We start from the raw sequence: 17,255 nt of genomic DNA, 5'->3' as shown, positions 1-17,255 counted from the left end.
GCTAAAGCAAGGAGATGCACTATCACCTTTACTTTTTAACTTTGCTCTAGAGTATGCCATTAGGAAAGTCCAGGATAACAGAGAGGGTTTGGAATTGAACGGGTTACATCAGCTGCTTGTCTATGCGGATGACGTGAATATGTTAGGAGAAAATCCACAAATTATTAGGGAAAACACGGGAATTTTACTTGAAGCAAGCAAAGAGAAAGGTTTGGAAGTAAATCCCGAAAAGACAAAGTGTATGATTATGTATTGTGAGAAATGGAAATATAAAAATTGGAAATTTATCCTTTGAAGAGGTGGAAAAATTCAAATGCCTGGGAGCAACAGTAACAAATGCAAATGATACTCGGCAGGAAATTAAACACAGAATAAGTAACTTATAGGAAATGCCTGTTATTATTCGGTTGAGAAGCTTTTATCATCCAGTCTGCTGTCAAAAAATCTTAAAGTTAGAATTTATAAAACAGTTATATTACCGGTTGTTCTTTATGGTTGTGAAACTTGGACTCTGACTTTGAGAAACAGAGATTAAGGGTGTTTGAAAATAAGGTTCTTAGGAAAATATTTGGAGCTAAGAGGGATGAAGTTACAGGAGAATGGAGGAAGTTACACAACACAGAACTATACGCATTGTATTCTTCATCTAACATAATTAGGAACATTAAATCCAGACGTTTGAGATGGGCAGGGCATGTAGCACGTATGGGCGAATCCAGAAATGCGTATAGAGTGTTAGTTGGGAGGCCGGAGGGAAAAAGACCTTTGGGGAGGTGAGACGTAGATGGGAGGATAATATTAAAATTGATTTGAGGGAGGTGGGATACGATGGTAGAGACTGGATTAATCTTGCTCAGGATAGGGAGCCAATGGTGGGCTTATGTGAGGGCGGCAATGAACCTGCGGGTTCCTTAAAAGCCAGTAAGTAAGTACACTATAATAAATAATGTAGAACTACAAGAAAGTTGACTCTAATATCTCGAAAATTATTTCACGTACAAAAAATACATTACGTGTATCAGATATCCCCTTCGTTGTAATTTAACTTGTAACTGTCGATTTTGTATATCTGAGATATTTCATACGCTATTGGAGGTAAAAGAGTTAAGTGGACCACCCTGTATAGTATAACACATGATACCGGTGCAAATTTCCCAGAAAAGTACTACAGTAGAAGTGATAGGAAGTACACTAGGAGGAGATCGGATAACTGAGAGATCAGATTACTGAGAGCCGGATTATCGAGAGCCTAGTCTATATTCATTATGCTTTTACACATAAATTTACTTATTCTGACAGCATTTGGGCACATTTCACCGTGATTGCGAAAATCTACCATCTCTATGCATACTTTAAACAGCAGTGGACTGTAGGCTAATGTTAACAGAACCGTTTTGATCGTCCTTAAACACCGCCAACAAGAAAAATCGCTCTGGATCCACTACCCGTGACCTGAGCAGACACCCATCCTATCCACCACATGTTGAAAACAACTTAAGGCAGAGTCAATAAGCTAGTCATTTCTTTTCGGTTCCTACGTGAGCGTAACCCGGTGCGGTCGTACATTCCATCATTTCGCCGTGTCCAGCCCGTGTACTCGGTGTGGTGTGACCGTGTAGTGAACTGAGACCGATGGACCCGGTCTGACCACACAGGAATGCGCAGTCCACACGCATCTGACTTGTGGGTTAGCACTAGGTTAGTAGTTCATGGCAGGCAGACAAAACTGAATCTGCATTAGGCGCCTGTACACACATGCACAGCGTGTCTGTCTTTGTGGGACGATTTCCTTCCACGATATACAGAATTATGCTAAAATGCCTCTCCCAGCGACTGCAGAGAAAAGCGATTTTAAACTGAGGCATCAGACACATAAAACTCCGCTCTTGTTCAAGCGGTAGATAGTGTTTTATCTTCGTCATATTCATTATTATCAGCAGCAAAAATCAGATCAATTATTAAGGGGAGAGGATGGTATTTTTTAAAACGTTTTTCCTATTTGGTGTAAAATATTAATTTTTTGTATGTAGAGAGCTTATAGCCGTGGAAACTCAACCAAATAAAAATATTTTGAAAAAAAAACATTATTTGGGGGCCCAAATTTGAAAAAAAAAATATATATATACCCAATGCAGGATTGTACTAAAACCGATATATCTAAACCGTTTTTAAAGATAGATTCAAACAGCCGTTAATACTATTCATAAAAATAGTGACATATTATCTATGGAACTTGCTGATGCATCAAGTAGGGTTGTTGAGTGGTGTAGTGCGAATAACCTTATGATTAATTCTAACAAAACTGTTAAATTAAACTTTGGTATTAAACGTCTTACTACTGTTAGTAATACTGCTGTTAGGTTTCTGGGCATCTTTCTTGAGCCTAGAACGGGATGGAAAACTCATGTTGACTATATTGCTAAGAAATTAAGTAAAGGCCTATATATGTTAAGGAATAATTTACCTAACAATGTATTGTTTACAATATTTCATAGCCATATACAAAGTCATTTAAATTATGGTATTATTCTTTGGGGTCACCATACTTCTGCTCAAGCTCTTTTCATATTACAAAAGAAACCTTTAAGATTAATTTATGGAGTATCAAATACGACTCATTGTAAACCTCTTTTTATAAGGTCGCAAATCTTGACATTGCCGTCTATGTATGTATTGGCCTGTCTTCGTTACATTCGGAATAACATTAATAATTACATAGCATGTACTTCTGTTCATAAATATTCTACAAGAAATAATACAAATTTATATATTGACAAATGTAAATACAGTATTACTCAAAACAGTTTTCTATTCTTTGCTTTTAAATTATTTAATAGTCTACCTGTTGATATAAGGAATCTTCCATTCCGAGTGTTTAGGACACGAATTAGGACTATATTATTGGCAAATCCATTGTATGATGTCGATGAGTTTTTTAATATTCATGTATCTTAATTTGTATCCATTGTATGATATCATGTATTTTAAATTGTATATGACGATGCCATGCATGTCCCACATGTTTTTGCAAAATAAACTATCTATCTATCTATCTATCTATCTATCTATCTGTCTGTCTGTCTGTCTGTCTGTCTGTCTGTCTGTCTGTCTGTCTATCTATCTCTATATCTATATCTATATCTATCTATCTATCTATCTATCTATCTATCTATCTATCTATCTATCTATCTATCTATCTATCTATCTATCTATCTATCTATCTATCTATCTATCTATCTATCTATCTCTATCTATCTCTATCTATCTCTATCTATCTATCTATCTATCTATCTATCTATCTATCTATCTATCTATCTATCTATCTATCTATCTATCTATCTATCTATCTATCTATCTATCTATCTATCTATCTATCTATCTCTATCTATATCTATCTATATCTATATCTATCTATCTATCTATCTATCTATCTATCTATCTATCTATCTATCTATCTATCTATCTATCTATCTATCTATCTATCTATCTATCTATCTATCTATCTATCTCTATATCTATATCTATATCTATATCTATCTATCTATCTATCTATCTATCTATCTATCTATCTATCTATCTATCTATCTATCTATCTATCTATCTATCTATCTATCTATCTATCTATCTATCTATCTATCTATCTATCTATCTATCTCTATCTATCTATCTATCTATCTATCTATCTATCTATCTATCTATCTATCTATCTATCTATCTATCTATCTATCTATCTATCTATCTATCTATCTTTTTTGCAATGCATTTGCATAAGCATGTTCTGAAAACTATCTATAACAGAATTTTGATATTAATTCCTACGTTTGTATTCTTGCAAACAAACGGACGTATTTTTAAAACGAAATCAATTAACAAAATTCTGTTACAGAGAAACGTTTCCTAATAGTCTAAAGAATGTGTGTTCTAAATTTCATGCATGTATCTTCAATAGTTCATAAATTATATCCATTTTTGTCTGGCAATGTAGCAAAAAAATGAAGTTACTGGAACCCGATAAAAGCGGGCGTGTGATTAAAAAATCCATAGCGCAGGAAGTTTAAAAATGACGTCTCAACATCCGATAAGGGCAAAAATACGCACAAAATGTTATGCAATGTATTCCACACATATCAAAGGATATTTTAAATAGAAAAAAAAAATTTGAAAATTTAATTTACCGGAAACAACAATAAAAGTGGGCGAATGATTTAAAAATCCATAACGCAGGAAGTTTAAAAATGACGTCTCAACATCCGATAAGGGCACAAATACTCACAAAATGTTATGCTATGCATTCCACACATATCACAGAGTATTTTAAAGAATTTTTTTTTTTTACTTTACTCATTTTTCACCAAAAAATACCATCCTCTTCCCTTAAATTCTTCCAAAGCATTCTTGTCGTTTCTGTCTATTGTTGGACCATTTCTGGCAGTAGATTCTGTCGCATTCTTAACATAATCTTTCCAATTATTCATTTGTTTCTTTTAGTGATCGTTTTATTTATTTATTTTAGTGCTAGTAAATTTCAAATGAATACAAGTTAATATAATATAATATAAACTAGCCCACTCCTGAATGAGTAAGACTCGTGCTCAGGAGGGGATTCCAATACAGACAAAAATAAAATTGAGAGTGAATAAATTATAGATTAAAAAGTGTTAAATATCTTTAAACCCAAACTATAAATACAATACAATTTTTTTTATTTCTCTTCTATTAATTTGGAGAGGATTAGTGGTTAAAATAATCTTAGAATAAAATTTGTTTAATAATCTGGGACCTTGACCCATGCTATGATAAAAAACTGCATTGGTTTTACATTTAGGTTCACACAAACGCAGAGAATTCATATTTTTAGTTCTATATTTATGTATATACCTTTCAAAGTCATTAAAATTTCTATGAAAATATTTTAATAAAATAAAATAATAAATTTGTTTAATGTTGAAAACTCTGAAATGTTTAAACAACAATTCAGTCTGGTAATCTTTCTGTTTTTTTAAACAAATTTTTAATACTTTTTCCTGTAGTAAAATTAACGGACAAAGGTTGGATTTATAAGTTCCACCCCAAGGTATAATACCATACATAAATATAGATTGAAATAATCCTAAATAAATTATACGTAAACAGTTAATTGACAAAATATAACAGTTTTTTTTTCGATTATCTCAAAACTTTAAAAAGTGGACTTAGTTCCTTTCAACAATAACCGATTCAATTATTTTTAAACCTCTATTTCTTCATTAATATCGATATTATAATTCCGATAATAACAGAAGAACAAAAAATGTTTGATTGGACATTTATCACAAAAGTGCTTTTCCAATTTTTGTCCCACCCGTAACAAATTCTATAAATACTATTTCAAATACATTAATAAAATTTAAAAAGTTTAAACAACATGCATTATGTGGGGTAATATGCTTCATTTGAAGTATTCAAACATGAAAGATTGGCTTGCATTATTTAAAGTAATATAGACATTTGAAGCTAAAAAAGAAGTAGGAATATACCCCCCCCCCCCGTAATTATGGAATGGTTGCGGTATGCCTTGCATATACGAATCTGTGGCAGGTTAGGTTAGACTTTTGTTATGTCTTGCATATACGCTGGACAAAGGCTAGTGATTTTTTGTTTTGTAATGTCACTGCTGATCTGTAATAATGTAATGTAACGGCGGATTTTCACTTCTGAAATCACTAGAACTAACTGTGCGCTAGTTTCACCGGTATTCGTATTAGAAACAACACTCTGATGACGTAGTAATTAGATGTTTCCAGTGGGGACATCTATGAGCAAAAGTGGAACTACGAGCAAAATGTGAAAAAAAAAATTATTAATTACATTTCCAACGTTTTCTTATGATTTCGCATATTGTCAAACCTTTTTATACTTTAATGGGAAAGTATGTTCCCTGGACCTCTATTGTGGGAAAATGGTGGCCTACATAACATAATAAAGAAATTAGAAGAACACGTTAAAGAAATACCGATTGTATTTCGAAATTACTAATCTATTATAAAAGTTTTGAAATGATAAATATTGGAAGACCAAGTTAAGTTGACTTTATCAGGTTTAATTGTCACTTCACCAGAACTAACCAGCCTTAAATCCCCATAGATTTACCTCGGGGTAAGTCTCCGGGAAGTCTTATGCATGTATTGGGTCCTTCAAAAGCCTAGCTAACCTTTGTCAATGATTGTTGGCTCTAAATTTAATAACCTTTCATAAAACTACAACAGTTTACACGAATATAGTTCGTATCATTACTGGCATTGTAAACCAATGTATACTTTCTTATTGTTTGATGGTTTTCGTAATGAATTAATGATGACCCCAATGGAAACTTCATGTAGTTCGCCATTACCTCAAAATGTTACGTTAGAAGGGTTATCTTTCAACAACAAAAGCTGTTAACATGTACATCAAACATTAAAACCATTACGATTAAGTCTAATGTAATATTGAACATTCATGTCATAAATTACTTACTTCCATATGATACGGTATTAGCTTAAATTCTTTAGTATTAAATCGTGTAATTCACTATAATTTTGCACCGGTCACCATTTTCTTGTCACACAAACGTAACTCCAAAGAGTTCGGGCTTCGATACCCGAAACTAGTTGCATGGTTGATCAAAGCAAAGGTTACCGTAAGATATGGAAGTTGGAGGTTAGCTGAACATAAACTGTTTGCAATGACAGCCACAAATTGACAACCATTACCGTCGATCAAGAGATACAATCGTTGGTTTTTTATTGTCAACATGAAAGTTCTACCGTCTATCCTGCCACCTGTTGCTGGGATGAAGAACTTTGTCATCAAAATCGCCGGTGTTTATGCCGATCAAATAAAGGTTAATCAATTCAGCATTTTCAAAACGTCCCAATTCCTATTTATCAAAATTAATGGACTAGCATTGTAATAAAATGTTTTCTTTCAGTTTTTTTTTAATTGTTACTGATCAAATTACGATAAAACCAGGCTTGTACAACGTAAAACTTGTGCGGTAATAACAGTACCTATCTGCCATTCTGTCCGTACTTTTACAAACCTTTTGCCGATTTAACGCATGTTCGATATAGGTATCCTTTCTGTTACCAATTATCACAAAGTAATACAATCTTATATGAGCTTACAAACTAAAACAAAGCAGACAAATTGTCATTGAATTTTGGTCTGACTCAATATTAAAATCAGTAAACATTTTTTAGACTTCTTAATATGTTTTCTCAGTTTCTCTCCATCTTTCCAGATAATTTTTCTAGCCTTCTCCCTTATAGCTGACCAAATTTCCTACTATAATACTTCTTTTTATTTATTTATTTTCTACATCTTGATTTTCTGCTGGTACACATTTTTCTATTATTTTAAGTTACCGTATTTCCCATCCATAATTCTTCTGAAATGTCCATAGAATTCTACTACCATCACCATCACTAATAATAATAATAATAATAATAATAATAATAATAAAGAAGAAGGTAAACTTGCGAATTCTAAATGAGGCAGTAGAGTAAGTGGACAGCTTCAAATACTTGGGATGTACTCTAAGCAGTAACATGAGCTGCTGCCAGGAAGTCAAAAGGAGGATAGCAATGGCAAAGGAAGCTTTTAATAAAAAAAGAAGCATCTTCTGCGGACCTCTGGAGAAAGAACTAAGGAGGAGACTAGTGAAGTGCTCTGTGTGGAGTGTGACTTGTATGGAGCAGAAACATGGACAGTACGACGAAGTGAAAAGAAGCGACTAGAAGCATTTGAAATGTGGATATGGAGAAGAATGAAGCGTGTGAAACGGACAGACAGAATAAGAAATGAAGCTGTGTTGGAAAGGGTGGGTGAAGGAAGAATAATGCTGAAACTGATCAGGAAGAGAAAAAGGAATTGGTTGGGTCACTGGCTGAGAAGAAACTGATTTCTGAAGGATGCACTGGAAGGAATGGTGAACGGAAGAAGAGTTTGGGACAGAAGATATGAGATGATAGACGACATTAAGATATATGGATCATATGCGGAGACAAAGAGGAAGGCAGAAAATAGGAAAGACTGGAGAATGCTGGATTTGCAGTGAAAGACCTGCCCTTGGGCAGGATACTGTGAATGAATAAATAATAATAATTAATAATTTTTATTAGATAATATATATTTGCAGAAATTACAACGTACATTTTCCTGAGTCTGAAGTTATCTTCCTTCTCCACTCGTCCCTATACATCCAGTCCCTTTTCTCTCATTCTTATGTTGACCTCTTGCATCCACAAATTTCGAGGTTTGTCTCCATTTTTTTCTCCGAGATGGACCCATTCCAACACTTTTATGGGTAACCTTTCCTCTTGAATTCTTCTCAATTCTTCTCCATACCCATTCAATTGCTTAGGCCTATACTTTTCAAGAATAACAGTAGTAGTAGTAGTAGTAGTAGTAGTAGTAGTAGTAGTAGTAGTAGTGATGATTATGATGATGATGATGATCTCGTTATAAACAACCACCAATATTCGCTTTGACTCATATCACCTTTACTGTTGTGAAGATTTTCAACCAATACCAGATAAATAAAGAAATTGTATTAAAATTAATTTTTCCTATTGTTAATCAACATTTCCATGTATTGTGGGTCCCTATCACCACGGCATGGCGCGTCCTCAGGTTGCGGATAGAGGAGACTGCCTCCAGATATGGAGGGTAGCTGCGAATATATTGAATAAGCAGTCATGGACAGCCGATAAGGGGTGGTCCTCCAGCTTGGGGGTTGGGCGAAGGGCTAACAACCCATCACCGTAAAAAACAGCTTGTTACGAAACCTAACAATAAAGAGAGGAACAGCGATGGGGGTTTTTGAGAATAAGGTTCTTAGGTAAATATTTGGTGCTAAAAGGGATGAAGTTACAGGAGAATGGAGAAAGTTACACAACACAGAACTGCACGCATTGTATTCTCACCTGACATAATTAGGAACATTAAATCCAGACGTTTGAGATGGGCAGGGCATGTAGCACGTATGGGCGAATCCAGAAATGCATATAGAGTGTTAGCTGGGAGGCCAGAGGGGAAAAGACCTTTGGGGAGGCCGAGACGTAGATGGGAAGACAATATTAAAATGGATTTGAGGGAGGTGGGATATGATGATAGAGACTGGATTAATCTTGCTCAGGATAGGGACCAATGGCGGGCTTATGTGAGGGCGGCAATGAACCTCTGGGTTCCTTAAGCCAGTAAGTAAGTAAGTAAGTTGATCAATATTAAAAAAAATTATTAGTTTCTCTAATAATTTAAGGCCAGGGCGGCATTTTATAAGAATTATATCTGGCAACACTGTAAGTCCATGTTAAGAACTTTATTCAGATCAGCGTGCAGTCTTTGCTATAGAGAAGAGAAATTTACATTAATAAAAGTTGCACTACTGGATCCTAATTTAATTGTTGGCAGTGCTCTGAACAAAATAGTAACAATGTCTCTTAAGAGCAGTGTAAGTTCACAGAATTAATGGCTTTGAAAGTTTATATAACTCTGTTACTTTTTCCATTTCAGCTCCTGTGATGGTGAAAAGATGGAGGATCAAGTTGAAAATTTGGAGGAGGCAAGGAAAATCATTAAAAATCTCCGTGAAAGATACAGAGCTCAATCCCATCAGCTGCTGGCATGGCGACGGAGAGTCAAGGCTCAGGTATTCAAGATTTTAACTATCTACACTCTATAGCAACCTAGTAAACCAATACATCCTCCAAGAACGAATGTCATTAATAATATACAGGGTGGACCATATGTAATGCCATTAATTTCAGGGAGTTATTTTTTGTGATATTTCAGACATAAAAGTTTAATACAATTTTCCTCGTTATTCCATCCTTTTCGAGATAAAAATTGTTTTATATGAAACATTTCATAACGTGTTTTGGGAAAGCCATTGATTTAATTCCCAATATGCTCAGTCAATTTAGGAGAGGAGTGTGTTATGATAATAAATGTTTGAAAGAATTTTAGTTTTGTCCTTTAAATGTGCAGAAATTTGATCAGAATAAATGTAACATTGTAAAAATTCCTTTTCAGAACGAAAACTTACATTTGTATTTCAACTTACGTTCAGGTTTCTGCCCAATGATAGTCGTGATATACTATATATTTTATTAAGATTGGTTAATTAATAACCCTGCACACTCACAGTCACATTCATACAAATTTACAAACTCTAGACACCCAAGGAACTTTTCTTCTTCAATGAAAATTCCCTGACAGCCAAGCCAGGGAATCGAATCTGGGACTTCCAAATCTGAAAGCCAGCATGCTAGCCACTAGATCATGGCAGCAGTCACAGAACATCTTGTTTTATATTGATTTCATCAATAGAATTGCTTTCATAGGACAAGTATCAACAATTCAATTGTTATCATAGCAACCATAACCATAGTGCTTGTTTACAAAACAAATGAACTGTAACATACAAAATATCGATGGCTAAGAAGTGACACTTCGTATCTGTAAATTTGCAGTGAATAAAAAACTGTTTTAAAAATTAATGTTTCTCAAAATAGACTTTTTTTTTTAATATTTTGCTGCTTTGCAAGTTTTTCTACTCGAATATAAAATATTAGTAGTTAACCGTCCAATTTTGTGAACATAATAGTAGTGTAGTTAAACTAAATCACCAATTCTATAGATTACGAGGTATTAATTCTTAGGCATCGATATGCTCTTTCAGGTGATACTAAAAAACTGCAGAGTACCATTTAAAAATACACAATAGTCGCAAAAAGTTTTGTTTCCATAAAAATACTCCTTCCTAAGGGTCTTCCAATAAGAGTGTCACACTTTTGAAATGAAATAAATTGTATAAACGAAAGAGGTTTATTTATTTAATTACAATTATTTTGAAGCACACTTAATGCCATTACGTATGGAAGAGAACATCAGTTAAATGGCCGCTGCGGATTTATTGGGTTGTGCATATAAGGGTCTTCCAATTTTCAATAACAGACAAACATAAACTAGGCTCAATTTCACGAAGAACGCACGTAATATTGTTCTTTAGGTCATTGACTGTATCTCGCTTGTTGGCATAAACCCGGTATTTAATATAACCCCATAAGAAGTAATCCAGCGGCATTAAATCACATGATTTCGGGTGCCAGTTAACATCACCATGAAGCCTCTGAACTTCTCTCAAAAGGTCGACTGTTTCGTGAGCAGTATGACACATGGTGCCATCCTGCTGAAACCAGACGTTTCTGAGATCCATACCTTCCAATTGAGGGCAAAAATAATCCCTATCGTAGTCCAATATCTTACACTCTTCACGTAATGCATGGAATGCTTGGCGAATGGATGACTTTTTTAATAATAAATTTTAATGATTTCTATGCTTGTGCAATGGTGTAACATTCCATGATTATTTGTCAACAACAACTGTAACCACGGGAAAAATATGACTGCTATAGCTTCATAAACATGGCAGCTGTTATATGTTAAAATTAGGACACTCTTATTGCAAGAACCTGTACAAAGTTTGGTGTGTCTGAGCTTTTAGTCCCAAATTCACTCATTCAATTGTAATTGCAATTATGCGTTACTTTTGAAACCCCCTGTATTTATTAAAGCATAAAAAAAACCAATCAGTTTTATAGAGATATACAGTATGTTTTCTTCTTGCAGGAGGAACTGGTGGCAAGACTGAACCGAGAGAGAGCAGAACAGCTGAAGACACTGTCAGCGCAGTTAATTCTGTTCGAGTCCAGACTCTGTCGAAAACAGAAGGATATCAGTGCTCTGCTAGCACAGAGAGAAACTGTTATCCTGCGACAGCAGCGTGCCATCCAGTTGCTGCAGCAGCGGCTCTCAGATGCAGGACTGGACACATCGAATCTCGATCTCCCTCAGTTCGACTCCCCGACAGGCGAGACCAACCTGGACTCCCTGAACGACAGCGACAGCGCGGTCGTCATGGAGGACAACGTCAGCAGTGACCAGGAGCTGATGCCGCGCTTCCGGTCAGCGGTCGACGCCGTCACAGTGGTGCGCAGCGTGTCCGACGCGGTGGAGCCCAGCAGCAAGTACTCGTCTCTGCGCCGCTCCAACGGCTTCCTCAGACGACCGGAGATCTTAGAGACAGTTTACAGTGTCGAGGAGGATGGGGAGTGTGACGTCACGCCTCAGATCACCTCCACGGGGACCAAGACTGAACCGAACTGTGACTCGACTCCGGAGAGCTGTGCAGAAGACCCCACGCCCCGTTATAGAGGCGGTTGGGGGAACGGTGGAAGACTTCAAGGGTTGTACGGCAGCTTTGAGAGACTCAATGAGGCGCCCCAGAGGCAGAGTCACCAAGAACGTCAAGGGGAGGAGCCCCAACAGAACCAGGTTACGACATACAATAGAGTTATGAGCAACCATAGATCTGTCACCAAACCGAAAGACGTCAAGTACAAACGCATCAACAAAGCCAAGTCTAAATCGTTGGAGGAGTTGCGAGGTCGCTTGAGGAACTGGGTGGACAAGGGAAACAAACTAGCGTTGTCCCTGGACCAGTCATACGCATGATGCTGCAGTGTTGCATATCGGTTGAGTCGACAGATTTTAATGTAAATTGTGTGGCTGTAATTTCCGGTTCATCTTTCTATTTGCCGATACTCTTTGTGAACTTTCTTGCGGAATTAAACATTTGATATTATACATCTTGATTACACAACTTTTAACACTGTATCACTTGGAATATGTATGATAAGAACTTTCTTGTGTTAAATTTCAACGTACCTCGTTAACATGTTTCGACCTATTTATGGGTCATCTTCAGAACTGGCCGTTGTTGATCTTGGCGCCTCTTGTTTCCTGTGTGGGTGCGTTCGTAGTGTAGAGTCAAAGAGTGTATGTGTTTTGAGAATATCGTTGGGGTGTGTTTTCGTGTGTCTGTATATTTCATATTGTTCTAGTGTGTTGAGTTCCTGGCTTTTTGGTTGGATGTGCAGTATTTCCATGTCTGTGTTGATGTCTCTGTAGGTGTGGTTAGCATTTGTGATGTGTCCTGCATATGTGGAAGTGTTTTGTAATTTTGTTATGGCTGTGTGTTTGTGTTGTATTCTTCTGTTTTTTGTGGTTATGTTTTGTCTTACAAACACAAGGACACAAAAAATACATCACACTAACATACGAAAACAAAAACACACATAAAATTGCAACCTCATTCAAGAAATTAAATTACAACGTCGCATACAGAACAAATAACACTCTACAAAAACATCTCAATACACAAACAACACAAACAAACAAATACAACCACACAGGCGTATACAAACTCAAATGTAACACCTGCAACAACTTCTACATAGGACAGACAGGCAGATCATTTCAAACACGTTACAAAGAACACATCACAGCCATAACAAAATTACAAAACACCTCCACATATGCAGAACACATCACAAATGCTAACCACACCTACAGAGACATCAACACAGACATGGAAATACTGCACATCCAACCAAAAAGCCAGAAACTAAACACACTAGAACAATATGAAATATACAGACACACGAAAACACACCCCAACGATATTCTCAACACACAACTCAATCAAAACACACACATTCTTTGACTCTACACTACGAACGCACCCCCACATGAAACAACAAGAGGCGCCAAGAACAACAATGACCAGTTCTGAAGAGTTAAAGTTATGTTTTATTTAACGACGCTCGCAACTGCAGAGGTTATATCAGCGTCGCCGGATGTGCCGGAATTTTGTCCCGCAGGAGTTCTTTTACATGCCAGTAAATCTACTGACATGAGCCTGTCGCATTTAAGCACACTTAAATGCCATCGACCTGGCCCGGGATCGAACCCGCAACCTTGGGCATAGAAGGCCACCAGTTCTGAAGATGACCCATAAATAGGTCGAAACTTGTTAACAAGATACGTTAAAATTTAACACAAGAAAGTCTTACCATACATATTCCGAAGTAAACATTTGATAACGAAATAACAAATTATACTATTTGTGTGGCATGTAATACAAAGACATTTTGAACCAATTTATTTAAAATGTATCCTCTCCATATTCATCGAAGTTCTTATTCATCTCATCTGTTAAAAAATTGCTTGCTCATTGCTTTTGATTTTTTTTATATGGATGACACTGCCGAATAGGTGGAAATAAATGTGTCAACCTGAAGACAAGTTACCGTAAAGAATGCCTGCTTGTTTTGAAAGAAATATGACTTGTGTGAAAGATGAGTGATTGTCTGTATTGAAAGTACACCAAAGTAAAGCCCTCTACAGTGACAATCAGGTAAATAATCAAGGGAACATTGGAAAGACATACAGTACAGCTTTTAAATGCAATGACTGCATTATGATTTTCTTTTAAAAAATTGATTTTATTTGAAAATGAAGACACTTTTGGCTGTGCGATATGTTGGAGTTACTGTACTTATTCCACTAAAATAATGTACTGTACATTCTAGCATAATTTTAGGTTTAATTTTTATGTATTTGAGTTTTAGACTGTAGATAAAATTATCAAATGTATATTTAAGAGAAAACAAAATAATATATACAAAAATTTGTGCTGCAAAGTTTAATGAAACATGCAGTTATATTGTTATATAAATTATAAATAGCTTAAAATTGTGATTCCTGTAATGTTATGATTATGAAACTAAATGATACACATACTGATGGTACAACATGAATTGGACACGTTTTTGATCAGCATTGTGTCATCAATGGAGCGGATTTTTATGTGCTAAAAAATTGAAATATATTTATTTTTTATGTGCTAAAAGTACAGAAATATTTGCTAAAAATAAACAAATATTTTTTTAAATATGACAAAAATACCTTACTGAGCTTGGAAAAAAAAAATGTTACTAGGTACTCACCAACCACACTTGAGTGCTAGTAGTTGATCGAGAATTGCAGTGAACAACAAAGATAATCTCCAAATTCTCCATCACAAATGCATGCCGATTATCTCTGAACAACGACTTATACTGTCAAAACGATCTTTCCACATCACAGGACGTCAGACGTGCATATTTAAAGACAGGAATGTCACAAACACATACACAGTCAATTTCACCTACAGGCACATCCTCCAATACTTGAGCAACTTTACACATTTTTTTATATCCACTGTTTTTCCCAAACACATTCTGGAATTTGTCCCTTAGTACTTGTCCCTTCTGAACCTGGTAGCGAGTCTAGTTTAATTTTCACGACACGCACCTCCGTATTTCAGACAACAGGGTTTTGGATGTCTCGAGTTTTTTATGGTGTCACACAAAAAGCTTAGATTTGCTAATAGGAAAGCCAAATCATTTTTTAAATAATCATCTTTCAGTATATCTTGAAGGTTATAGATTGATGAAGCCCTATAACAGGGAATCCCAACAAGACGTATTGCCTTACTTGATAGACATGACCGAGAGGCGAGAGATTTGTTTAAATTAAATAATGTTCATACCCGAGTTCTTATCTGTTCTGTTTCACAAACAAAGCGTGGAATGAAATCATCAGCAACAATAAACATTCCCAATTATGTGTTGCAAGATCTCTCCATCTTGTCCATGTTAATTTATCCTCTAATAATAACACTGATATGCTACTTAGCAGTTCTCAGAACTTGAGGCGATACTATTACAAAAATGGATCACGGATACACCACACAGCGCTTAGAAACACGAAGCAACCAAGAATTCTTAAAAAGATAACGTACTTCTGAGCGACATAATTGATTTAATTTTAAAATATTTAAAAGTTCTTGTAAAAAATTATTTAAGTAAAAGAACTCCAAGATTTATGTGTTTATAATAGATTTCCTGAAAATATGTATTTACATAATTTTTTTGTGAAAATATGTGTTTTTATGTGAAATAAAATTCGGGTTTTAAGCTTGAAACTTCATACAATGAAAGAGTAATGGAACGGAGAAAAATTCTCTCCGGCGCCGGGATTTGAACCCGGGTTTTCAGCTCTACGTGCTGATGCTTTATCCACTAAGCCACACCGGATACCACCCCAGCGTCGGACAGAATCGTCTCAGATTAAGCTCCAACTCTTGGGTTCCCTCTTCTGTCTGACGCCGGGGTGGTATCCGGTGTGGCTTAGTGGATAAAGCATCAGCACGTAGAACTGAAAACCCGGGTTCAAATCCCGGCGCCGGAGAGAATTTTTCTCCGTTCCATTACTCTTTCATCGTATGATGACGCAGAATATCTGCATGGAAATATCATATGTACTTCGGTACATTAAAATAATAATAAGATATTGAAACTTCATGTTCGGAATTTGTAACTTTGTTAATTGTGTTTTATCACACGCAAAAATAGTATTTAATTACATAGAAATCCGCTCCTTAGTCATTACCACACTGTACAACGGCGATACATCGTCAGCAACTGAAGAGAAAGGCATTGCTCAACTCATTGTATGTAATTCAGTGGTTAACTCGAAACACAGTTTCCGCAGCCATCTGTATGGATCAATTAGGTTATTAAACTTGTATATAGACGACATACAGTTATATATATGTCATTACTGATCAACGTGTTCCTTAGAAACATTGTGTAAATCTAATAGATGTAAAATTAATCTTTATCTTCCCAGAATCAAACACTTTATGATATTGTATTCTTCAGTAATTTCATATACATGTTTACTTGTAAGACTGCCCTTGGTTCCTTTATTATCAGTAAGGGGGCCATGCATATGGCAACAGGAACTGCTATATAGATACATAATCAGTTCAATTTTCCTATTGTCAGTGAACGAATAGAATTTGTAGGTGCAAATCTGAAAGGTGAAAATAATCTTATCTTCTAATACTTTCTGTTTTTGCACAATCAAGACTGTCGGATCTCGAAACTTCAAGACGGTTGGTTGTGGATAATAAAGAATACATTCTATAAACTAAATACGTATTTTTTTTGTCACCACACTTCCAAATATTATATCAGATTTCATTCAAATGCATTCATTCTGTCCCTGGAGATCCCGGAGGGAACAAGGTACAAAGGTTGGATAAAAAGTAATGGCAACAGTTCGATATTTCTGACATGGCTTTATTCACAGGGGTACAACATTTACGTACCTTCTATATAGTCGCCCCCCTTATTTATCACCTTTTTCCAAATGTTTGGAAGGCGTCGTACACCATCAGCGCATCCATCTTTGTTGATGTTCCGTATTGACCGCCCTAAAGCACGGATAAGTTCATCTCTGGTATTGTACCGGGTCCCTCACAGTGGTTCTTTCACTTTGGT

The 17,255-nt window shown here is 35.7% G+C and overlaps 1 protein-coding gene across 2 annotated transcripts in view; it reads left to right on the top strand.

Moving 5' to 3' along the window:
• LOC138702104 (uncharacterized) overlaps positions 1 to 16,907 on the top strand; it is a 414,590-nt gene extending 397,683 nt beyond the window's left edge. For both annotated transcript variants that reach the window (XM_069829676.1, XM_069829678.1), the window contains exons 2-3: positions 9,535 to 9,670; positions 11,653 to 16,907. In XM_069829676.1, the coding sequence (XP_069685777.1) occupies positions 9,535 to 9,670; positions 11,653 to 12,537 (1,021 nt within the window). In that variant the 3' untranslated portion in view covers positions 12,538 to 16,907. The remainder of the gene's footprint in view (positions 1 to 9,534; positions 9,671 to 11,652) is intronic.
• The last annotated feature ends 348 nt before the right edge of the window (positions 16,908 to 17,255 follow it).

The sequence above is a fragment of the Periplaneta americana genome, chromosome 6, assembly GCF_040183065.1.
Source record: "Periplaneta americana isolate PAMFEO1 chromosome 6, P.americana_PAMFEO1_priV1, whole genome shotgun sequence".
Lineage (NCBI taxonomy): Eukaryota > Metazoa > Arthropoda > Insecta > Blattodea > Blattidae > Periplaneta > Periplaneta americana.
This window is presented reverse-complemented; position numbering and strand designations above follow the sequence as displayed.